Source organism: Leucoraja erinacea, chromosome 7 (genome assembly GCF_028641065.1).
Source record: "Leucoraja erinacea ecotype New England chromosome 7, Leri_hhj_1, whole genome shotgun sequence".
NCBI classification, from domain to species: domain Eukaryota; kingdom Metazoa; phylum Chordata; class Chondrichthyes; order Rajiformes; family Rajidae; genus Leucoraja; species Leucoraja erinaceus.
Window position 1 is genome coordinate 41,136,793 of NC_073383.1, and position 25,487 is coordinate 41,162,279.

At 40.3% G+C, this 25,487-nt stretch overlaps 1 protein-coding gene across 3 annotated transcripts in view; it reads left to right on the forward strand.

Moving 5' to 3' along the window:
* Positions 1 to 12,719, forward strand: part of LOC129698910 (cyclic AMP-responsive element-binding protein 1-like) — a 72,765-nt gene extending 60,046 nt beyond the window's left edge. For all 3 annotated transcript variants that reach the window (XM_055638339.1, XM_055638340.1, XM_055638341.1), the window contains 4 exons: positions 273 to 412; positions 5,493 to 5,675; positions 6,211 to 6,367; positions 11,293 to 12,719. In XM_055638339.1, coding sequence (XP_055494314.1) covers positions 273 to 412; positions 5,493 to 5,675; positions 6,211 to 6,367; positions 11,293 to 11,437 — 625 coding nt within the window. In that variant the 3' untranslated portion in view covers positions 11,438 to 12,719. The remainder of the gene's footprint in view (positions 1 to 272; positions 413 to 5,492; positions 5,676 to 6,210; positions 6,368 to 11,292) is intronic.
* The last annotated feature ends 12,768 nt before the right edge of the window (positions 12,720 to 25,487 follow it).

Below are 25,487 nucleotides of genomic sequence, written 5' to 3' on the forward strand. Positions count from 1 at the left end.
GTAAGTAAACATCTTCAATTATATTAGTCCATAGTAGCTTGGGTTAGTACTTGGTTTGTTCAGAAATACAGCATCTGTGGTTCTTTGTGTCTCCATGGTATTTGGCAAGCTTGTTTTGTCCAATGCCTATCTTTAGCTTTTGTTGTGCAATGTTTTCTAGTGAAAGTTAAACATAATTGAATGTTTAGTCACTTTGACAATTTCATTGTTCAGCTTGAGAGATTTCATTACAACAGTCTTAACCAAATTGTCTTGTTACATTCCTTTTCAAGGAAAATCCTGAACGAGCTTTCATCTGATACCCCTGGTGTGCCAAGAATTGAAGAGGAGAAATCGGAAGAAGAGTCTGTTCCAACTGTTACTACAATGACGATGCCAACACCTATCTATCAAACCAGCACTGGGCAGTACAGTATGTACACATACCATCTTCAGGCACTAGAAAAAAATTCTATCATTTCAGCTAATCCATATTTCAGGACTGGAAACTTTATTATGTGGGAAATTTGTAAATCATCAACCAGCATTATTACAGTGACTACATTTCAAAACTTAACTGCCCAGGTATGTCCTGTTCACATAAAGCAGGACAACCCCAACCCAGCTAATCGCAACCGTATTGGTCTACTCTAAATCATCAATAAAGTAATTAAGGTGTCATCAACAGTGCGGTCAGGCAGCACGTAATCACTATCAACTTTCTCTACAGTGTGCAGTATGGCAAGATCATTTGGCTCCAGACCTCATCAAAGCCTTAGTCCATACTTGGACAAAGCTGAATTTTAGAAGTGAGGTTAAAGTGACTGCCTTTGACATGAAGGCAGCATTTGAGCAAGGCATCAAGGAGCCCTGGACAAACTGAACCCAATGAGCATCATAGGGAAAACACCCCAATGATTGGAGTTATACTTCACACAAAGGAAGATGATTGTGGCTGTCGATCATCCAAGCCCCAGGACATCACTGCAGGAATCCTTCAGAGCAGTGTCCTGAGCTCGACCATCTCCAGCTGCTTCATAAATGGTTCAATAGCATATTTCTTGTGAGTTCCCCCATCCTGAGATTTGCTTCCGATCCAAAACTGCAAGACCAGCCTCATAAATACTGTGGGTACAAGAGCAGGTCAGAGGCAGAATATTTTGTGGTGATGCCCCAAGATCTTGTCACCATCTGCAAGGCACATCAGGAGTGTGATGGAATATTCTACACTTGCCTAGATGAGTGCAGCTTCAATAACCCTCGAGAAGCTAAACATCGTCCAGGACAAAGCAGTCCATTTGATTGGCACACCATCAACCATCTTAAACATTTATTCCCTCCACCACCAGAGCACAGTGGCTGCAGTGTTTCCCACCAGCAGAATGCACAGCAGCTACTATAACAGCTCCCAAACCTGTGACATATACAGACAAGTGGAGCAGGCTCATGGAAACGCAGTCCTCTGTAGGTTACCCTCCAGGTCGCACTCCATCCTGACTTGGAAATGCATCATCAGTTATTGCAGGCCTAAATCCTGGACTTTCCTACTCTACGGCTGGGAGTGTGTTCACCAGAATTACTGGTTGGTTAAAGAAAATGAATCACCACACACCAAGACCTTGAAATGTCTTTTTAATAACGCCTGTAAAACACTTTGGGCTGGTTTTTTCCCCCTAGAATTTCCACTGGAACAGACTTTTCAGCTCAACTGATCTGGTCTGAGCTGAGGGTGGGGGAGGGAGTAGAGGGAGAAAGAAACAGAGCAGTGGAAAGGAAACTGTTGGGATGAAACTTTGGAGAACATTTCTATGGGCCTGTCCAATTTCTTGATTCCAGCCAACCCTTCGGTGAAATTCTTCCTCTGTTCAGACAATAATTTTTTGCACAAAAATGAAAAAACATTGCGTATTTTGTTTTAGTTTCATTTAGTTTGGAGATGCAGCGCGGAAACAGGCCACACTTACAATATCCTACACACACACAAAGAACAATTTACATTTATATAAAGCCCGTTAACCTACAAACCTGTACGTCTTTGGAGTTTGGGAGGAAACCAAAGGTCTCTGAGAAAACCCACGCTGGTCACGGGGTGAGCCTACAAACTCCTTACAGACACCACTCGTAGTCAGAATCGAAACCGGGTCTCTGGCTTTGTCCTTTGATAATGTGGCTATAAAGCAGGAGCATCATGATATTTTCACAACCACTGGCTGTTCTGCAAAATTAGGAGCAACCATTAACAGGTATAAACAGAAAAAAGCACCATATTATCCACAAGATAAATTATCACTGGACATAGGGAGCAAGATACATTTTTTTATTTAATAATGGTGGACAATCACCTGATAACACAGTTGCAATCAACTGTAGGTTTATTTGAGCACTGTGGTATCAACCATGATTGTAAAGCATGCAGGAGACCATTTGGCCCATTCTTTGCATTTCAGCTCTTGAAAGGATTATCCATTTCCTTTTACCTCTTTCTCTTAACATTGGGTTTTTTTCAGTCAAGCGTACCTAACAAAAAGTATGGCTCAGTCTCTCAATGCTTTGAGGAAAAATGTTTATTTGTAGTAAATAAGTTTTTCTTAATTTTCATCTGGTTCTTGTTTTTGAAAATCGTTCATCTGAAAGATGTGTTGATATAGTCCTATCCCACGGTTTTTCACTCAGATTAAAGCTCACTTGTCAGATGATTGAACGTGTTCTAATATTCCTAGTTGTTAGTATCATCTTCCCCATTTACATGTTTATCAGATGGAACGTAATATCTTATTTTATAGATCTAAATACTGCATTTGATTATTTTTTGCTGCGTAGGTAAAGTGCCAGGATATGTTCATTTCTTTCTTTGTTGGGTCTCTTAGTTTAATTATTAAAACGTGCCATAGTGACACAGCTGATAGAGCTCTCACCACCTATGATCCAAGTTCAATGTCGGGCATTTTTTTTGTAGAGTTTGCACATTCTCCCTGTAACCATGTGAATTTTCTCCAATTTCTTCCCATGTGCAGGTCAGTAGATTATTTGGCCACTGTAAATTATCACTTGTGTGCTCAAGAATGGTAGAATATGAGGGGGGGGGGGGGGGGGGGGTCGATACGATGTAGGGAAATGGGATTAATGTTGGATTAGTGTAAATAAGTGGTTGAGGGTCAACACGGACCCAGTAGGGCAAAGGGCCAGTTTTTGTGCTGTATCTCTCTGACTATAAGAACCAAGTCTAATAGTTCTGTATCTCTGACCATAAATACCAGGTGTAGATGTATGCCATTCACCCCATAAACTTGTGCCATTTAACATTATCATAGTGACCCATCAATTTGATCACATATTTCCCACTCTTCCCTTACCCCTTGACTCCCTTATAGTTCAAATGTCTGTCAGTCCCCCATTGAATATATTCAATAACTCTGCCGCCACAGTTCTCTCAGATTTTTAAAAATCTTAAAATTTGCAACACAAATTAAATTCCTTCTCACCCCTGCCATAAATAGGTGACTGTTAGTTTGAAACTATGCACTGTGGTTCTATCTTCCCATCCCCGCCACTTCCTGCCTTCCGCAACAACTCCTCCATCTGCAACTCCTTGGTTCACTCATTCCTTCCCACCCAACCACCCCCTTCCCAGCTACACGTAACACCTGGTCCCTATATCTCCTCCCTTACCTCCATCCAGGGATCCCAGCAGTCATTCCAGGTGAGACACAGGTTCACGTGCACCTCTTCTAACCTCATCTACTGCAGCCTGCAAGACCATGCATAGACTCGGCGATCGTTTTGCCATTGACTGCAGAATCTTTCAGTTGCTATCTGTTGTAACTCTTCTTCCCATTCCCATCCTGACTATTGTGTCCTGGCCTCTCCAGTGCCAGAGTGAGACCACACAAACTGGTGGAACCACACCTCATTCCTCTTGGGTAGCTTACAACCCAACGGTATGAATATTGAATTTTCTAATTTTATGTAACTGCATAAATCCTTCGCCTCTCGCATTTAACCCTCTCTCCGCCCACTTCAATGCAAGTATGTGATTCCTTAAATATGGAGACCAGAAATATGCATTTTTCTGGTCTTTTATAACCAACTCTCAGTAGAATTTGTTTCTCCCTATTTGCTTTATAAAGCCAATAATAATTTTTGAAGCTCAAATTTTTCCTTAACTTTTTCTTCCCATCTACTCCCTGCCCCTTCACCGTGGATGATCTGCGATATAAATGAAGTAGAGAGATATAGAACAAATGATTGAAAGATATGCAAAAAAGTAACGATGATAAAGGAAACAGGCCATTGTTAGCTGTTCGTTCGGTGCAAATGAGACTCAACAAGCCAATTTTGAGGCTGGTACGACTTGGGTGGGGGGGGGGGGGGGTTGGGAGAGAGAGAGTGACTACACTTTTTTGTGTCTATCGTCGGTTTAAGTCTATCTGCAGTTCTTTCCAACGCAGATCTTATTAAATTATTATAAAAGGTATGGCACTAATACTTGCCGAATGCCAATGTTAACTATCTGATCAAACCCTGTTAGTGCTATTAAGTCATCATGTTAACATAGGGAAGAATATTCAGATTAAACAATGAGCATTTACATTTTCTCTTTGCTGCTGCTGGAAGAACAATTTATCATTTTGAAGCTAGACAGAAAACACCAGCAACAGGACAAGGTTGAGAAGTGAAGTCTTATCTCAGCTATATTTTAACCTCTTCATTGCACATTGCAACACTTTAAAAATGTTCTCCTTCCTATAAGTGCTCCTTCCTATTTAGAAAAGCAAAGTATGTGACTTTATTGTGCCTGTAATTTGAGCTAGAATTCAAGTTCTCCGAAATAAATTAGCAGTTGTTTCCAACCCCTGTGATGTTCCTAATGTGAACCCTCGTCATTGATGCAAAATTGTGAATTGAAAATAAATTGAATTGTTTATATTTTTCTCAAATTTTGTAAGAGTAAATCATTATTCCACATCCCAAAATCAGGTGATTTGTGCATTCCATAAGGATGAATTTTCAGGAACCGAATGTCCTTAACATGCAGTTAACTGCATTAACAATCAAGGATATTGGCACAAAATGCTGTTTCCATTCTGCCATTGTCCATTTTTCACAATTGCAGCTGTGATCAAATTTGCCTATGCAGTGAAATGTCTTCCCTAAAATTTACAGTTTTCACTCCCTCCTTTCAGATCTCCTTGGAAATCTACCCCTGTCTTGTTATCCTGCCATATAGCCATATTATTTTTGGTTTTCTCTTACACATTTAAAATGCTCTGTAATAAACAAATATTGAATATAAATAGCTGTTCTTGTTGCAAAAAGAGTCATATTAGCAATTCCTTTTCGATTAGGTATTATTTGGAGGGAGCTGTTATGAACCTTTTTTATATCAGCCCATCACTAAAGAATAACTGCTTCTAACTGTCTCAATTGTAACTGAAGATAATTTACTGAATCTTTCTGAATGTGTTCCTCTTGGATTGTAAGTTTCAATTTTTTTTATTCTTTGCTGTTGCCAGTTGCCATCACACAGGCAGGTGCAATGCAGCTGCCCAATAATGGCACAGATGGGGTGCAAGGACTCCAGGCACTAACTATGAATAACGCAGGAACAGGCCACGGTGGAGCAACCATTGTACAGTACACCCAGAGTCCTGATGGCCAACAGATCTTTGTGCCAAGCAGTCAAGTGGTCGTACAAGGTGAGTCAAGGATTTCTCAAAAATAAAACTGATATCTTGAGTTCCGCATCTCTGGGGCAGCTTTCAATGTAGAACTGTACAGCACATGGTCTGTCTGTGCCAAACATGATGCCAAGACCATCTCTTATCTACCTGCGCTTAACCCATATCCCTCCATTCCCTGCATATCCATATCCAGTCAGAAGAAGGGTCTCGACCCGTATCCCTATCCAAAATCCTCTTAAATGCCAATATCGTATCTGCCTCAACCACCAATCCTGGTAATGTGTTTCAGGCACTCATTACTCTCTGTAAAAAGAAAAGTTGCTCTGCATATCTCCTTTAAACTTTACCCCTGTCACCTTAAAGCTATGCATTCCCTTATTTGTTTTTTCCATCTTGGGAAAAGGGTTCTGACTGTCTGCCTTATGTATACCACTCACTTCCTTAACTAACTAAAATAGCAAGTCATGTACTTGCTATAGTTCTCCATTGTTGTCATGCATCGTTGACAAAATAGATCTTAATTGCCTATCTTTTGACGGGTTTTTTTCAGGTTCCGTGGGAGATGTCCAGACTTATCAAATTCGTACAACTTCAAACTCCACTGCTGGTCAGGGAATGGTAATGGCATCATCCCCAGTACTTCAGAACCAGCCACAAAACACTGAGGAAACCACTCGCAAACGAGAAATTCGCCTCATGAAAAACAGGTAATTTTCCTGGAAAGCCAATGGTTTTATCCTCCTAGAAAGATTTTCCAAATAGATTCCTTGTGACCCATGAAAGTTTCTTCTCTTTGGGTTAGTGGGTAAAAGGGCCACCTGGTGTAAGTCAAAACTTATATTTCTGAATCACTGATTATGGATTTCTAGATTAATATTAATCGAAGCAGTGGTTGATGGAATTTAGTTTTTTTTTAATTTCCGTCATTTTGAGAGAGATGACTATAGGTATTAGTTTCCCACATTTGTTCAGATATTTTTCCAATTTTTAATGCAAGTGAACTTGGGGTACTCCGTGATATGGTGCTAACATGTGTAACAGTATTTAACTATACATTCCAGAAAAAAATCGGGTTTAGAATTAAATAAATGCAAGTCGCCAAAGGAAATCATTCAGCAAATTAAACCAATGTAAGTCAAAATAAATACTATTTAGGTAATCACACTCTCCAACTTTTAGTCTCATTACATAATCATCCAGATGCTTTTTTCAATGGATTGAAGATTTCTGCCTCTGCCACCTCCTTGGCAGTGAACTGTAGACTGGGTTCCAGATCTAAAATGTTAACTCTCTCTCCATGGACATTGCCTGCTAAATATTTTCAGCAATTTTTATTTTTATTTCATGAACTCGACACCATCGACTCTGTTCTGCTGAAAATTAACTATCATCTAGTCTAATCTAAACTATTGGCCGGTATCTATGCCCTCTAATTATTTGTCTTAATGGTAAAGATAGTAGAACAGCTGCATCACAGCTCCGACAACCCGGTTTCATTCCTGACCTTGGGTACTGTTTATGTGGAGTTTGCACATTCTCCCTATGATTGTGAGGATCTGGTTTTCTTCCACATTTTAAAGATGTGCTGTTTGCAGGCCATTAAGTTGCCCCAAATATACAGTGCATTCAGAAAGTATTCAGACCCCTTCACCTTTTCCACATTTTGATACATTACAGCCTTATTTTAAAATTGATTAAATTATTTTTTTTTTATCATCAATCGACACACAATTCCCCAGAATGAAGAAGCAAAAACAGGTGTTTAGAAAAATTTTGCAAAGTAATTAAAAAGAAATAACTGAAATAGGGGGAAAAACCGTTTTTTCAATCACTTACCTGGACGGAGATGCGTCTTTTCTCTGTGTCGCATCTTCGCCCCCTCCCTCGTGGCCTACCAACAGGATCGCGCGCAGCCTTTCCTACTGGAGACGGCCCAGAGCTTCAGCAGCGGCGCGGCACTGAAGTATCATCGCGGAGCGGGGCGGTGCCTTGCCGGGAACACCCGTTTGCCTTCCATCACAGTGGGGAAACATTGATTCCGCTGTGGTGTATGTTTATATTAAACTCTATCGTGCATTGTGTTCTTTTTATTTGTATGGCTGTAAGGTAACTCAAATTTCCCTGTACTAATTGGTGCATGTGACAATAAATGTAAACTTGAACATAAGTATTCAGACCCTTTGCTATGACACTCAAAATTTTATCCTGTTTCCATTGATTATCCTTGAGATGTTTCTACAACTGGATTGGAGTCCACCAGTGGTAAATTAAATTGATAGGACATGATTTCGAAAGGCACACACCTGTCTATATAAGATCCCACAGTTGATAGTGCATGTCAGAGCAAACACCAAGCCATGAAGACGAAGGAATTGTCTGCAGACCTCTGAGACAGGATTGCGTTGAGACACAGATCTGGGGAAGGGTATAAAACAATTTCTGCAGCATTGCAGGTCCCGAAGAGCACAGTGGCCTCCGTCATTCTTAAATGGAAGAACTTTTGAACCATCAGGACTCTTCATAGAGCTGGCCGCCCGGCCAAACTGAGCAATCGGGGGAGAACGGCCTTGGTCAGGGAGGTGACCAAAAAACCGATGGTCACCTCCAGACAGAACTCCAGAGTTCCTCTGTGGAGATGGGAGAACCTTCCAGAAGGACAACTATATCTGCAGCACTCCACCAATCAGGCCTTTATGGTAGAGTGGCCAGGCGGAAGCCACTCCTCAGAAAAAGGCACTTGACAGCTCGCTTGGAGTTTGCCAAAAGGCACCTAAAGGACTCTCAGACCATGAGAAACAAGATTCTCTGGTCTGATGAAACAAAGATTGAACTCTTTAGCCTGAATGGCAAATGTCACGTCTGGAGGAAACCAGGCACCGCTCATCACCTGGCCAATACCATACCTACAGTGAAGCATGGTGGTGGCAGCATCATGCTGTGGGGATGTTTTTCAGCGGCAGGAACTGGGAGATCAGTCAGGATCGAGGGAAAGATGAACGGAGTAAAGTACAGAGAGATCCTTGATGAAAACCTGCTCCAGAGCGTTCTGGACCTCGGGCTGGGGCGGAGGTTCACTTTCCAACAGGACAACAACCCTAAGCACACAGCCAAGACAACGCAGGAGTGGCTTTGTGACAAGTCTGTGAATGTCCGTTCAGTGGCCCAGCCGGAGCCCGGACTTGAACCCGATCGAACATCTCTGGGGGGACCTGAAAATAGCTGTGCATCGACGCTCCCCATCCAACCTGACAGAGCTTGAGAGGATCTGCAGAGAAGAATGGGAGAAATTACCCAAATACAGGTGTGCCAAGCTTGTAGCTTCATACCCAAGAAGTCTTGAGGCTATAATCACTGTCAAAGGTGTCTCAACAAGGGACTGAGTAAAGGGTCTTGAATACTTATGTAAATGTGATATTTCAGTTATTTCTTTTTAATTACTTTGCAAAAAAATCTAAACATCTGTTTTCGCTTTTATATCATGGGGTATTGTGTGTAGATTGATGATTTAAAAAAAATGAATTTAATCCATTTTAGAATAAGACTTATGCATGAATTATAAAATAGATGTTTAAATAGGCTAAATAATCAGAAAAGGCCAATGAGAGTACAAAAAGTAGTAAATCGGAACACAAAATCGATTAATTGGAAGAAAGTACTGTGGTCAACAGCAGCTGTATCAAAATGGAAAAAGTGAAAGGGTCTGAATACTTTCTGCTTGCACTGTAGGTGGGTAGTTTAATTGATAGAAATGTGGAACAAAGAGTTTTTAGGATAAATTTATCTGGAAATGAGATTGTTCTGTTAGCTGGCATAGACTCAGTGAGTTGAAAGGCCTATATCGTCAGGAAAGACTGAAATATTGAAGGGAAATCTCTGGGAGAATGGTATTTCTCAATTAAATGTCCCTACTTTTACATTTTGTGCCTCAGCCAGTCAAAGCAAATAAGAAACCATATAGGCCATATTAATTGTCATTTTAATTACCATATTAATCTGAGTATCTGCATGAATCTGTGGACATGCATTCCAAGATCCATTTCTCCTTCTCCACTTCCTATCCCCTATTTTATATTTCATTCCATTTATTTTTTGCTCTTTCCAAATGTTACACTTTACTGGATTGAATTTTGCTTGCTGTTATTTTTTTTAATGCCTGTCCAGCTACTCAATTGAATAGCTTCCTGCAAACAACAAATGTCTTCCTCAACCAGTAAAACTGTCAAAATAATTTATCATAGTCATACAGTATGGAAACGGTCCCTTTCAGCCCACTGATGTAACAACTACCAGGCATCCATTGACACGGATCCTACAGTAATCCCATTTATATTCTACCCATTCCCACCAATTACCTCGCTCCCACCCCGCGATTCTATCCATCACAAACACACGGCAATTTACAGTGGCCAATTCACCAACCAACTTGCAAGTCCTTGGGATGTGGGAGGAAACCAGAACAGCTGAAAAAAGCCTCATGGACAATGTGCAAACTCCACGAGGTCAGGTCTCAGGATGCTGGAGCTGTGGGGCAGCAGCTCCAACAACTGTACGACTGTGCTACCCATCTTCAAATTTAAACATGACTCCTGTATTTAGTCCAGGTCATTGATTTTCTGTCATGAAGAGCAAAAGACCTAGGAATGGCCTACAGTTTTCTAGTCGATACAGCTGCTGTTTATCACTGTACTTTCTTCCACTGAATCGATTTTGTGATCCAATTTACTACTTTTCGTACTCTCATTGGCCTTTTCTGATTATTTGGCCTATTAAAACATCTCTTTTATAATTCATGCATAACCACACTACATATATTGCTCTTATTTACTTTGTTTTTAAATCGTACTAACCTAAATGTTTGCTTGTTTGTCAGCTAAGACCTTCCCTATCAAAGCAACACTGATAGTAATCCTTGGTTTAACTGTATTTCTAAATGATTTTATGTCCCTCAGAATCTTTTCTAATAATTTTCTTTTCACGGTGCAATGCAAATAACGTTCCATTGTTAGTTTTACCCATTTAAGCAGCATTTGCTGATTTCTGTAACTGTGGGAGGAATGGGAATAAAACAAAATCTGCAGACTCACCATACCCCTTCACCTCCAGCACCATACATCAGTACAGCCAGCTGGTTTCCACTTAGGGAATGCACTTTTGTTTGGATAAACGGGAACCAGATTTTGCCTTAATTCTGGCTAAAAATGTAGATGGATGCAAGTGGCCTTCAGGGGGTTTGATGCCAATTTGAACAAGTTCTAATTGTATTCTTATTCCATGTGGTTTAAAACTTCACGATATTGCACTGGAACCTATTCTAATAAAATTTCAAATTAACCGCAAACAATAGCAAACAATTTGGACAAAAATTAGAAGTTGAGAGGGGAATGTACGGGGAACATTTGACTGAAATCAGAGCTTCAGCCCTGGACCGCTGATGGCTTGGCAGTAGTGGTGTTTGAAATGTACAAGAAGCCCCAGTTGAAAGAGCAAAGAGATCTTTGGATGGGGCAGAAGTGGTGTGGAGGACTGTAGAAGCTACGCCAGCTCATATGTTTGCTTTATGGTGGCATACAGATTGTAATGGGAAGTCACATGTTGAATGCATCTTCTAATGCTTTCCACTTCCCCGTTTCAGGGAAGCAGCGCGAGAGTGTCGTCGCAAGAAAAAGGAGTATGTGAAATGTTTGGAAAATCGAGTTGCTGTGCTGGAAAATCAAAACAAGACGCTTATTGAAGAGCTCAAGGCACTCAAGGACCTGTACTGCCATAAATCTGACTAGCACACCCCTGTCATTCTTCTGGATGATAAAACAGACTTGCCCCAAAAGACTATGGCATGAGCTGGGCAACTCTGCTACTTTTTCTACTTTCTCTCCTACGTAGGGGTGAAAATAAAACAAAACTGCATGGATGCAGTTCCGGCAGCTGCACATCCATGCACCAGGAATCATGTATTGGATCGCAGGATCCATCCTGGTCAAATCTATCTTGTTTGGAACCCGAAACAACCTACAACCTGGTTTGGACAAATGTTTTTTCCACGTGAACAATTTTATATACAGACTAACTTATTGGTACAAAAAAAAAATTATTGTCTAGTGTAACCAGGAAAAAAAAATCGCAAGCAAAATTTTAGTGTGGTGACTCTCCCCACCACCCTGCCCTCCATCTTTATATTTCCCTTCTCATTGTTGCTCTGAGTTATGGCAGTCGCCCCATCAGGCAAAGTATTATCTTGCATCTTCAACTATGGCCATGCCTTTGTTGCATCTAGAGGCCAAAGTTATTCAAGTCGCACACTTTGAGGCAGATCAGGTGGCTATATTATCCTTTTTCAACTGTGCCTCTTGCAGAATATGCCTGACTGCAGCCCAGCAACAATATAAAACCCACACAAAACAATTTGGTTAGCCCACATTTAGGCTGATACCCCCTTTTAACCAGAGAGTTGTGAATGTCAAGCGCCTTAACTGCTTTGCTTACCAGCCATTCAATCAGTTTACTTTTTTTTAAACAGTGTGAATTTTTAAGAGTTGTTGGTTTGCATTATGTATCTATATAGATTTTTCTCTCCCTCTTTATCTCTTTTTAAATGGTGTTGTGATCAAGCCAGATTGTTCTGTCAATGAAATTGAACTGACTGAACCTATGGCCAAAGGAAGGTGAGGCTGGAAGGAATGCTAGTTTTGTATTTATCATTCAACAAATAAGTAAGAAATGGATCAAACCATAAAACCAATTAATACTGTAAAGCAGCACCCATGGTGATGTGGGTGTGAAGAGCTGTTTTTTTGAGCAGGGTTAATTATTGTGAAACTGGTCACATTGTTGAATGCCTTTGCACTGTATTAATAACACTTTACATTTTTATACTGTATATATATTTCTATAAGAAGTGTGACTCTGCAAGGAAAAAAAACTAGAAAAAGACCAAGGACTTGTGATGCAAATCTGTGGTTGCACTCTGTATGGAGAGCAATGCTGTTCTGTTAACCTAAAGTTCAGCATCCTGTCCCCACTCCGCAAAATAAATTAGTCCAGTGCAAGTTTTAACAGAGCAAACTACATTTTTCAAATATTCCTTTTTTGAAATGATGTACAAATAGGTTAATAAGCTTTGCATGGAAAGACTTGCGTACCATTACATACAAAGGTTCAATGTTTTGGAAGGGGCATGACAAATCAGGTACAAGCAATACATCAACATTTTGTTACTGGCCATTGTGTTGAGAATGTGCTTATTAGACAATTCTACCATGTATTAAGTAGCGCTTTGATTGCGGACCAAATTTATTACGTACTTAACACAGAACAGTTGGTTTCTATATTGTCAGGCTTTTGCTGCCAATCACAGCCTTGGAAACCTATTGACATTTAAGAAGTTCAAACTACTCCATCAAACTACTCCAGAATGGAATGTCTTGTCTGTTAAAACTTTTTCTAAGAGGAAATTGCAAAGGGAAAAATATTACAAAAGATCAAATATATATTCATATGACATCTCATCCTTGGGGCAATGCTCAGGTGCTTCACAACTAATTAAATATTCTGGTTGTCGTAGTAACAAGGGAAACGTGGCAGCCTTCAACTGGGTTAAAAGCCATGATATGGCAATAAGATTTTCTTTTAGTACAGTTGATTGATGATTACTAACCAGTTCATTGGTGGGAAATCACTTTTCAAATAATGCCAGAGGAATTTATTTTAATATCTTGTTGGACCTCTAAATGCCTTATCTGAAAATAGTTATCTGCAACAAAGTGATTTCTGGGCAATGGAATGTCATCTTCATGTATGTATGTGCTATTTAGTGGGTTGGAGATTTATAATTCATACGTTCATAATGGATAGGAACAGAATTAGACCATTTGTCCTATCAAGTCTACTCCGCCGTTCAATCATGGCTGATCAATCTTTCCCTCTGAACCTCATTCTCCTGCCTTCTCCCCACAACCCCTACCACGCTGCACCAGAGCTTTATAAGATTTAATGTTTTAGATGTCAGAGGATGGGAAACTGGTTAGGAGTTCATTGGAATATTTAAATCTCAAGATAGCAAAATCATAATCCTTAACCACTGAATTTGAGGATAATGATGCAACCACAGATCTAAAGAAATTCCTGATGACTTGCCTCTCCTGTGAAACGTATGGGTTTGGACACTAAGCTTGAGGGATGTATTTTGGCTGGATACTGGGAGTTCACAGCAACACCACCAGGCTTGTTTGCACACGTTTGAGAGGATATCAAGCATATTGATGGCACGCCCCCGTATTACCTTGAATTGTCAGCTCGGCATTTGTGCTTGGATCTTCTGAATTCATAGCCATCTGAAAATACAAGTCACTGAAAAGTAGGTGACATATTTTAGAACATTTTCATGATGGAGAAAGAAGAAAATAATGAGCAGGAGACAAAGTGATGCAGGAAAGACATGGTTGAGGATTAGCTTCTTAACAGGCTTGGAACAGTATAAACCATACCTCCTGTACAAGGAAGTCCTTAATCTCTTAGAAATCAGCATGAATGATCAATTGCCTTTGACTTTTGCTTTTTTTTTTACAACTATCTTCTCTGAGCAGAAGTTTGAAATATGGATACATTTTAAATTCAGTGGTACTGATTTACATTTTAGAAATCCATGACGGTTAATGGTTCCACAGAATATTTTTTCCACGATAAAGTAACCTGCCCTTCTCCAACCTTTTGAGTTGAGTATAGGAGCAGGGAGGTTCTACTGCAGTTGTACAGGGTCTTGGTGAGACCACACCTGGAGTATTGCGTACAGTTTTGGTCTCCTAATCTGAGGAAGGACATTCTTGCCATAGAGGGAGTACAGAGAAGGTTCACCAGACTGATTCCTGGGATGTCAGGACTTTCATATGAAGAAAGATTGGATAGACTCGGTTTGTACTCGCTAGAATTTAGAAGATTGAGGGGGGATCTTATAGAAACTTACAAAACTCTTAAGGGGTTGGACAGGCTAGATGCAGGAAGATTGTTCCCAATGTTGGGGAAGTCCAGAACAAGGGGTCACAGTTTAAGGATAAGGGGGGAATCTTTTAGGACCGAGATGAGGAAAAAAAAATTCACACAGAGAGTGGTGAATCTCTGGAATTCTCTGCCACAGAAGGTAGTTGAGGCCAGTTCATTGGCTATATTTAAGAGGGAGTTAGATGTGGCCCTTGTGGCTAAAGGGATCAGGGGGTATGGAGAGAAGGCAGGTACAGGTTTACTGAGTTGGATGATCAGCCATATTGAATGGTCATATTGAATGGCGGTGCAGGCTCGAAGGGCCGAATGGCCTACTCCTGCACCTATTTTCTATGTTTCTTTTCTACCGTTCTCCCATGCAAAAACTAAGTGGCAAGCTCTATATTTACAGCATCTATCACTTAATGTGCTAATCACTCCTACAAAGCCAGGTGCAAAAAACGACCTTCATAAGAGAGATATTTATCTTCATAATACTCCAAGATACTTTGTTTTAAACGTAGTTCATTGACTTCATAGTCACTTTGTAATTTAGGGCATATTGCATCCAATTTGTCCTCAACAAACAATAAAGACCTGATTTTTATTGTTAAGTTTGGTTGACTGATGCATATTGGCCAGAAAGCTGCTGTTCTTGGGATTAGTGCAATGGGATCGTATACATTTAACAGAGAGCAGATGGGCCCTTGGTTTAATCTGTCATTGAAAGATGTTATCAGTGCATTTAAATAGGGAGGTTTACTAGCCTAAAGATATTAATGCAATCATTGGAAATCAGTGTGAGTGATTAAATTGTCCCAATAAGTAGATATTAAGGCAAGTGGCCTAAAGCTTGAACGAAATAGTATGTTTTAAGGCACATGTTAAGGATGAGAGATAAAGATTTGGCAAAGGAATTCCAGGACTTAAGATCTTGGTAAAGCCACTGATAGTGGAACCATTAAAATCGGTGTATATTAGAAGCTATCCATGTAGAAGAACAGTGACTACCTCTGGGTTAGAGGTGGAATGGGGTTTAACACTTGGAATTTGTAGACAGATCAGCATCTTCAATTGAATTATTGCTTAACTGGTTGCGCTGGTCAGCAAGCCGTGGGCTTAACTGGTGTAAAATAATTTGGTATAAGGTGAGGCGCTGCACCAGAGCTTTAGAAGATTTACAGATGTTAGAGGATGGGAAGCTGGTTGGTACCTTGGAATATTTAAATCTCGAGATGCATATGGTATGGATGGAACTGTTATCAGGGAAATAATCTGTGGCGAAGACAAATGTATTAATGCTTCAAACTGCAATATTTAGGTGGAAAAATTCTGCTTATCAAACACAAGGATGATGAACAAATATACAATTACACACAGACGGTCACACCTCCAACAATACCATCTTTTACACACCAAGTTATGATCCAAATGCATTGCCCAAATATGCGAAAATGACAGTGGAAACAAAATACAAAAAGAACAGTGGAAGCAAATTCAACATCAAGCTTTAAAAAAAAGCAATTGTTAACATTCTAGAAAATAAGGATAGAGAAATTGGGACTAATTGAATGACACTTTCAAGGACAGTCACAGCCATGAGAAGTGGCTTCTTACTCTGCTGTAGAATAATTTGCAATCCAATTCCAAAAATATGCCTTTGAAAATGAAAAAAAAACTAAAGAATGGTGACCATTCAAAAACATTTTCATTCTTCCCGTCTTTGCAACAGCTATTCTAACCAGGAGACCTGATTTAAAAGAGCTAATCTTGTGGAACTCAGTTAGTTTAACTGCGAGAGACCTTTTTAAAATCTATTCACATTCTGATTCTCGTTTCCAGAATTTAAATAGCTTAATATCCACAAAAATTAAAAAATGAGCAAGGAACTTTGGATACCCTGCAGTTGAGAAGTAAAAGTTATCTACCAGGGAGTATCTGAAAAGCTTATGGAAGAGCAGAAGTCTGTAGGGACTAGAAAATTCCAATAAAAACAAAAGGCTGGAAAATGCTCAGCAGTTCTGACCACATTCTCGCTTCACAGGCACAATGGATGTTGAAGTTCTGTACAAAAGCTTGATCAGAAATTTGACCGAAAAGCTTGATAGAAGGGTTAAATTAGAACAATAATATATTTTGTGAGCTTGGTGAACAGTTATTTTCTTTGGAAGAGGATCATCCTATTATATATGAAAGGTGCCTAATTTACCCATGCCCATGACACAATGCTATCCAGTTAGTCTCATTCCCGCCTCTTTACCTGTTCAGTTAAATGCTCCTTTTTACATTTTTGTCATTGCAAGTACCATTAAATCTGCTTATTGACCGGGCACTCCAGATTTTCATGACATCAGTTTATATATATATTTTAGTCATATTCTTCCTCTAGTTTGTGCACTGTAGTTGCTGACTGGCTTTAAAACACTGCGCATTTTGTTTGCTAGCCTTCAACTTGTTCAGCAATATTTATCTAGTTTATCACTGGTTTCTTCTTTATTCCAGAAGTAAGGATATTTGACGTGTTTGGATCCTCCAGCATTCCTTCAAGTAGAATGGTAATACTAAGGAATTTCAGTTACACCAATGTCACTTGATTGGAGTAATGGTGAGGATTTTGTGGTGTATCCAGGGGAAGATTCCTTAATCAGTATGTTATTGACTCAGTGAAGAGTACTTTGCTTGATCCAGTGCTAAGTAAGAGATGGATCAAGTCTGAGAATGTGCAGGGAGCACTGATCATTGGATAATGAGGTTTCGTTTAATAATGGATATGGATAAGGAGTAATCTAAAGTAGAGTTTCTAAACTGAAAGAAGACTAATCAATGAATGGAAGAGGGGAAAGCATCCACTGCCCCCAAATAAAGTGGAACTAAATATTAATGGAAAACTAGAGATAGGATGCATAACTTACAATCAGATATTTTGAGCACATTTACACAAAGGGAAAAGGCACAGGAACTAACCAAGGCTCCCTGAATGACCTTAGGGAGATAATAGCAAAAGAGAAAAACTCTAATGCAAATTAGGCTGAATAAGTTAAGGTGAAAATAAAGATAAAATGAGCATAGAGAGTATGAGAATGGAAGTCGCTGATCCAGATGGGATGCATCCTGTGTTGTTTTGTATAAATGGAGTGGAGAATGCAAGGGCTTTGGTTTCTTCCTTGAACAAGAGGTGCCCAAGATCCAAAAAAGCCAGAAGTAACACATTTATTCAAAAAAATTGTAAACACCTACCTGGTAACTGAAAGTTGGTTAGTTGAGCCTTGGTTGTGGTAATAATCCAGGTAAACGGATTTTTTTTAAATCTCAGGCATTAAGAGGCATTTGAGCCCATAAGGGAGAGCCACCATGGATTTATTAAAAGTTAATGGAGGCAATGTAGTAGATATCCAGATACATTTTCAATAAGAGCTTCTCATATTTGCTTGTAGCAATGCAGGTAATTTGGCCTATTGAGTCTCTGCCAACTCATACAGCAATCCTATTTCCCTTATCAATTGCTTTTGTGATGTTCCTACCAACTAGCTGTGTGAGGAATAATTTACATCAGTCACTTAAGCTATTTAATTAGTGTGTCTTTGCCATGTAGGGAGGGGGTAACTGGAGCATTCAGAGAAATTCATAGACATGGGAAGAACATGCAAACGCCACACAGATCACATCAGAGGCCAGAATCAGACCTGGGTCACTGGTGGTAAGGCAGCAGCACTACCTGCTGCTCCACTATGCTGCCTTAGTTTTACCCAAGAAACTGCTAAGCAAAATGAGACCTAGTAAATTAGAGTCCCTGCATGGATAGGAAACTGACTGAAAGGCAGAGAGATGTGGGCAATGATTGTTGTTCAGACTAGAGAGTGATTGACGATAGTGTTCTGCAGGAATCAGTTTTTGATAACTTTATTTTTGTTTTGGAGATAATTTATGACAAGGGTGTGCAGAAATTGCAGAACCTGGATGTACACTTTGAATGTGGCAGTGTATGTTTAATAAAATATAATATCCCAGAATCTGTAAATACAAGGATAGCATACAAAAACAAGGTGCTAAATCTGCATGACAAACGATGATAAGCCAGATTTTGGATATTTAACCAATTCTGGCCATTTAACTATCTGAAGGATGCAAAGGTCTCAGAAGGTATGCAGAAAAGATTAACTGAATGGCTCCTTGGAGTGGGACTTACAACAAGGAGATTAAAAGTTTGTGCTGATCTGGAAAATTGAAAGGAACATTAAAAAAGCAAACCACTGGAGAAGCTCAAAGGTTGAGCAACATCTGTTGAGAGTAGGGGAGGGGAGGAATTGTCATATTTCAGGTTGAGACCTTGCAGCGTCTTGAGAGTGAAGAGGGGGAAGTAAGAAATGTGGGCCATGCACCCTGAAGGAGGAGAGGGGGAAGTATGAGATGGGGGCACTAAGTGGACTGAGGAGAGGTAAGCGTTGATGGACCAAATACACTGCCTTGATTATGCCAAGGCAGTGTAAGGTGTAAATGGATTTGATGGAAGGGAGGTTAGTTTGTGTTGCATCCATAATTCTCTGCAATATCTTGGGTTTACAGAGAATAGAAAATAGTCAAGAGGCTGATGGAATAGGTGAATCTGGTGTCGTCAACTGCATGGAAATGGGTTTTAGCAGCAGAAGCAAAAAGTAGGATAATGTCATGCTGGTAAAAATAGACGCCTTTTGTGTTTATACTGTTACAAAGTTCAAAACAAATATTTACAAAACAAAACAAAAATTATGAACTAACGTTGAGATCAATCTAGTTCATTTTGAAACAGCTTCCAAATAAAGGAAGCTGCAGAATAGAGTATGATGGACACTGGCGATAGTAGCTATGCCTCCTTAGATTTAGTTGGAGGAAAATTCTGTTGAGGAATTTCTATCTTGGCACCGACATCCAAAATTCCCTCCCTAAACCTTTCCTATTCTTACTCAAAGACGTTTCTTCAGACTTCGTAATCAAACTTATGGAACCTTGCCCTGATAGCTCCTTTTGCATTCCTGTGAAGGTCCTTGAAATATCTTATTGTTTTAAATGTGTTGTATAATTGCACGTTGGTGAGTATAAAAGCAGATATGTGTTACATTTAAGAAAATACTAGACTAAGTGGGACCTGCTGGTCTCCCGACGTAATATTCCACCTCTCCACCAATTCCAATATTGGGGGGGCTTTCTGGAGCGCTGGTATGGGTGTTGTTGGTTGCAGGGACTACTGGTCTACAGAGGGCTAGTATGGACATTGTGGGCCAAATGGATTCTTGGGGTGCCAGCTCAGTCCCTCAAGCCTGATGTGCTGACAGTTGACTCACGGCTGGTGGGCTGGCAGTTGACTCACGGCTATTCCTTGAAATTCCGTTTCAAGCAAGGCCACCAAATTCAAATTCATTTTCCTACCATTTCAAGCAGGGTGCAAGGCCACCAAATTCAAGTGCAGTTTCATACCACTTCAAGCAGGGTGCAAGGCCACCAAATTCAGGTTCAGTTTCCTACTTCAAGCAGGGTGCTGGGCCACTGAATTCAAGTGCAGTTTCTAACCACTTCAAGCAGGGTGCAAGGCCACCAAATTCAAGCGCAGTTTCATACCATTTCAAGGAGGGTGCAAAGCAACCAAATTCAAATGCAGTTTCATACCATTTCATGCAGGGTGCAATGACAGCACATTCAAATGCAGTTTCATACCATTTCATGCAGGGTGCAAGGCCACCACATTCAAATGCAGTTTCACAACATTTCAAGCAGGGTGAAACCACCATAAAACCACACAAAACACCACACTCACAGTTCAGTAGACATTCAGTGTGTTCAGTTGATTCACAGCTCAGACAGAATCGTGACCTCACCCTCCCCCATCATGCAGAGACTGAGCCACACCCACACTTCAGGGTTTTATAATCCCTCCCCCTCCCACCGGAAAAGGTGTGGCCTTCATGGCATGATTGACAGGAGAGAGATTCTCAACATTTTTTAAACACTAATAACACTTTTATTTTTCATTGATGGGAAGAATCCTCTGCACCTGATGAGCGTAGGGGGGCTGAGTAAGATGGCCAAAAATCACAGCCGTAAATGGTAGCGTTTTATCTAAAATCAATATAGTGCAAACAGGAAGTTGTCAAGTTTAAACAACCATTTGCAGTGCTTTTCTACTTCAACCCAAAACCCCCAAACAACAATTTGCAGTGCCTTTTTACTTCAAACCAAACCCCCAAACAACCATTTGCAGTACCTTTTTACTTCAAACCAAAACCTCCAAACAACCATTTGCAGTGCCTTTTTATTTCAAACCAACCATATTTTAATTTTCAAACCACATTAAGGGCACTCACAGTTGAGTAGACATTTGTTCAGTGTTATTGAGAGCTCAGAGAGACGTGACCATCTTGCAGAGACTGAGTGAGGCACACCACCTCTGGATTTTATAATCCCTCCCCCTCCCACCAGCTGGGGCAGCAGAGAAAATGGCAAAACATTTTAAAACAGTAATATCTCTCTGATTCTTCATCAATGGGAAAAAATCCTCTGGTCCAGTCCAGCTCTGTGCGAGGTGGCCAAAAATGACGGCCGTAAGTGGTGTTCTCTCGGAAATCACATCGCAGTGAGTCAAAAGTGGTCAAGATCTTACTTTTAGAAATATAGATGTCATGACGTTAAGAAGAAGCATTTGTTGTTCTCCAACCATTCATTCATGTTAATGATATTAATGTGGAGGTTTATTTTTTAATTGAGCTCTACATTTTAAAGATAGAACCTTACATTCAAAACCAGTTTCCGCTACTGAGGGATTTTAGTACTGTCATCACCTTAAAGATCAATTGCCAGCAAACTTATCTGCAAATTTAATAATAATAATATATTTTATTGTCATTGCACATAAGCGCAACAAGATTTGGTATGCAGCTTCCATCCGATGGCATAACATAAATAACGAATAAAATTTGGATTTAGATACCCCGAGAAGTATCTTATAAGAAATTAGTACTAAGTAAATCATTGTGATGTTGTTTAAATTGGACCATGTTAACTCAAGAATCTTTGCTTGTACTAATGTTTCCTCTCTGTCCTCGCATATGGAAATTATCCAGAGCTGTCCAAATAGTCCAGCGCTTTGCTTTCCCTCATTCTCTGACAGCTGTAAATGTACCGTGAATGAAGCTTTAAAGCTGTCCATGACTCCTACCTTGAAGGTAACAACCATGTAAAACTTTGAAGAAACATGAATTCCCAGAGAACAAAAAAATTCCATGCCAAAGCCAAGTTTATTTGTACCAAAAATGCTCAGCCGATTGGTTACAGAAAAGTTTTTTATGAAATAATTAATTTTTTTAGAAGGTGAATCTGCTCACAGATCTCACAATATCTCCTGAAGCAACCTGTTGAAAATAATATACTACGACATTTGTTATTTCCATAGAATAGACAAAACATCTTCATATTGAGGTTCTGCCACAGTTGCCTCCTAGCAGCTAATTGACTGTAAGAGAAATACATTTCAGGCAGTCATGAATCAAACTCACGGTTACAGAAGAGTACTTTATTCAACATTTTCATTCTTAACTCACCCCCCATGTGGCAGAGATAACAATCTCTCATCTAGACAATGTTATAGGAATACTACCGGCAACTTTATTGTTTCCTGTTTAAAAATTCTGAATTATGTCTTCAATTTCTAATATTAAGCAACGTGCTTAAAGCTTGCCAACAATCACGTTGAGCGCCTTTACAATAAAACCACAACTCATTTCACAGGTGTGTGACCAAACAAGATTTCACACCTTTGCAGAGATTGTAGGACAGGTGAAAAAATAGTAAATGTTTTTTGCGAACATTGGTATAGGAGAGAGATTTAAGAACCGTGCTGCTTGGAACTTAGGCAGCTGTAAATGCAACCACGTGTGCCATGGGGCAAGGGAAATGACCAACACAGAAGACCAGAATCGGGGAAGCACCGAGAATGCACGAATCGTCATTGTAGTGCTTGGGTGTGGTTTGAGTCTGAGCTTTGTGTGCATGTGACAAAAATGAAAATCACAGAACTATGGCTGCTTTGGAGATTGTTTCTAATGAACATTCATGATGTGTCATATTTGGAAGGGGTGAGCAGCAAATAAATTCCCTTGCCACCTACAAGGTAGTAGCTATAACCCAACTCAGGCTGTACTATTCTAGCATTAGCCCCCCTTGTTCTTTTATGGTTCAAGTCAATAAATACTGATTCACAGGTACCTGACAGGGCGGCACAGTCGCACAAGTCATAGCGCTGCTGGCTCGTTCTAGTCCTGTTAATGTAAAATATGCAATTTTTCCTGTGATTACATGGGCTTCCTCTGGGTGCTCCACTTTCCTCCCACATTCCAAAACTGCAGATTGATAGATTCATTGACCACTGTAAATTTGCACCTGGCATACAGATGAGTGGGGGAACTGATAGGAATTGTGGAGGGGCAATAGACAATAGGTGCAGGAGTAGGCCATTTGACCCTTCAAGCCAGCACCATCACTCAATGTGATCATGGCTGATCATCCCCAATCAGTACCTCGTTGCTGCCTTCTCCCCATATCCCCTGACTCTGCTATCTTTAAGAGCCCTATCTAGCTCTCTCTTGAAAGCATCCAGAGAACCTGCCTCCACCGCCCTCTGAGGCAGAGAATTCCAGAGATTCACCACTCTCTGTGAGAAAAAGTGTTTCCTCGTCTCTGTTATAAATGGCTTACTCTTTATTCTTAAACTGTGGCCCCTGGTTCTGGACTCCCCCAACATCGGGAACATAGAAGTCTCTTATAGAAACTTACAAAATTCTAAAGGGGTTGGACGGGCTAGATGCAGGAAGATTGTTCCCGATGTTGGGGAAGTCCAGAATAAGGGGTCACAGTTTAAGGATAAGGGGGAAATCTTTTAGGACCGAGATGAGAAAAACATTTTTCACACAGAGAGTGGTGAATCTCTGGAATTCTCTGCCACAGAAGGTAGTTGAGGCCAGTTCATTGGCTATATTTAAGAGGGAGTTAGATGTGGCCTTTCCTCAAGGAAGAATGTCCTTCCTCAAATTAGGGGACTAAAATTGCACACAATACTCCAGGTGTGGTCTCACTAGGGCTCTGTACAACGGCAGGTAGTGTAGAGGAAGCAGGGACTCTGCAGAAGGACTAGGACAGTTTGTTAGAGTGGGCAAAGAAATGGCAGATGGAATACAGCGTAACAAAGTATGGAGTCATGCATTTTGGTGGTAGGTATAAAGGAGTAGACTTTTCTAAATGGGGAGAGAATTCAGAAATCTGAGGTGCAAAGGGAGTTGGGAGTGCTGGTACAGGATTCCCAAATAGTTAATTTGCAAGTTGAATGGTAGTAAGAAAGGTAAATGCAATGCCAGCATTTATTTCAAGAGGACTATGATATAAAAATGGTCCTAATGCTGAGGCTTTATAAGGCACTGGTCAGACCAGGTTTGGAGTGTTGCGAGCAGTTTTAGGACCCGTGACTGAGGATGGATATGGAGAGGGTTCAGACGAGGTTTATGAGAATAATCCCAGTTAACATGATGAGTTAACATGATGAGTGTTTGATGATACTGGGCCTCTATTCGCTGGAGTTTGGAAGGATGAGGGGACACCTCATTGAAACTCACTGAATAGTGAAAGGCCTGGATAGAGCGAATGAGGATGTTTCCACTGGTGGGAGAATGTAGGACCAGAGGCCATTGCCCCAAATTATAAAGGACGTACCTTTAGAAAGGAGATAAAGAGGAATTTCTTTAGTCATAGGATGGTGAATCTCTGGAATTTATTGCCACAAAAAGGTTGTGGAAGCCAAGTCAATGGATATTTTTAAGGTGGAGATGGACGGATTCTTGATTAGTACAGGTGTTGGGTTATGCAGAGAAGACAGGAGAATGGGGTTGAGAGGGAAAGATAGATCAGCCATGATTGAATGGCAGAGTTCACCTGATGGGCAGAATGGCCTAATTCTGCTCCAATAACATGGATATGGGGGGAAATTGATTACGGTAGGATTAGTCTAAAAATGAGGTTTTAATGGTCAGTTCTGAATCAGTTGGCCAAAGTGCCTGTTTCTGCGCTGTATGAAACTGACCTTGAAAGAATGACCTTACCTACATATCGTTCATGCAGGACCTTCCTCATGGCAATGCTGGTAGCCAACACTTCCGGTACAACCATTCAAAGTGTTTCACTGTGCCTCGGTACACGTGACAATAAACTAAACTGAAACAGATGTGACGAGGTATAGTCCGCCAAGATGAATATTAACAATGGATAAACGAGCAGCTGCTTGTATGAATAATTAGACTGAGAAAGGCCTAACTCTTCTACCCAAGTTGCCCAGGTAAGATCCAACGGTGAAATGGAGCAATTATAAAATATCTGAACCAAGTGGAAACCTTGGTTCGGGAGAAAGGAAGATGTTTAAATTTGCTGTTGTGGGAAGTCTCGTCAAGAACAAATGCAGCAGAGAAATTGGGAGAATAGAACAGATTCCTTGCAAGAAGGAAGGTGGGAGCAAGAATAATCAAGTTAGCTATGGGTCACTGTGGGATTACTGGTTGCCAACAGTCATCCATTAGTCCTTTTAGTTTCAGCTAATATCTTGATTTTATGTTCCAGCTGCCTGGAGAAAGGATGAGACTACAAAAGCACATGGTGGTTACTGATAAAATAGAGAAAGATCTTATTCAGCCCATTGTGCCAGAGCTAGCTCCTTCATTAAGTTGCTCATCCTATATCACTTCCTTAGAGCCATTCAGTACGGAAAATCCCAGCTTCTCCCTGTAACTTAAAGCTGCAATTCCAGGTAACATTATGGTGAATCTTGCACCCTTCAACTTAATGACATCC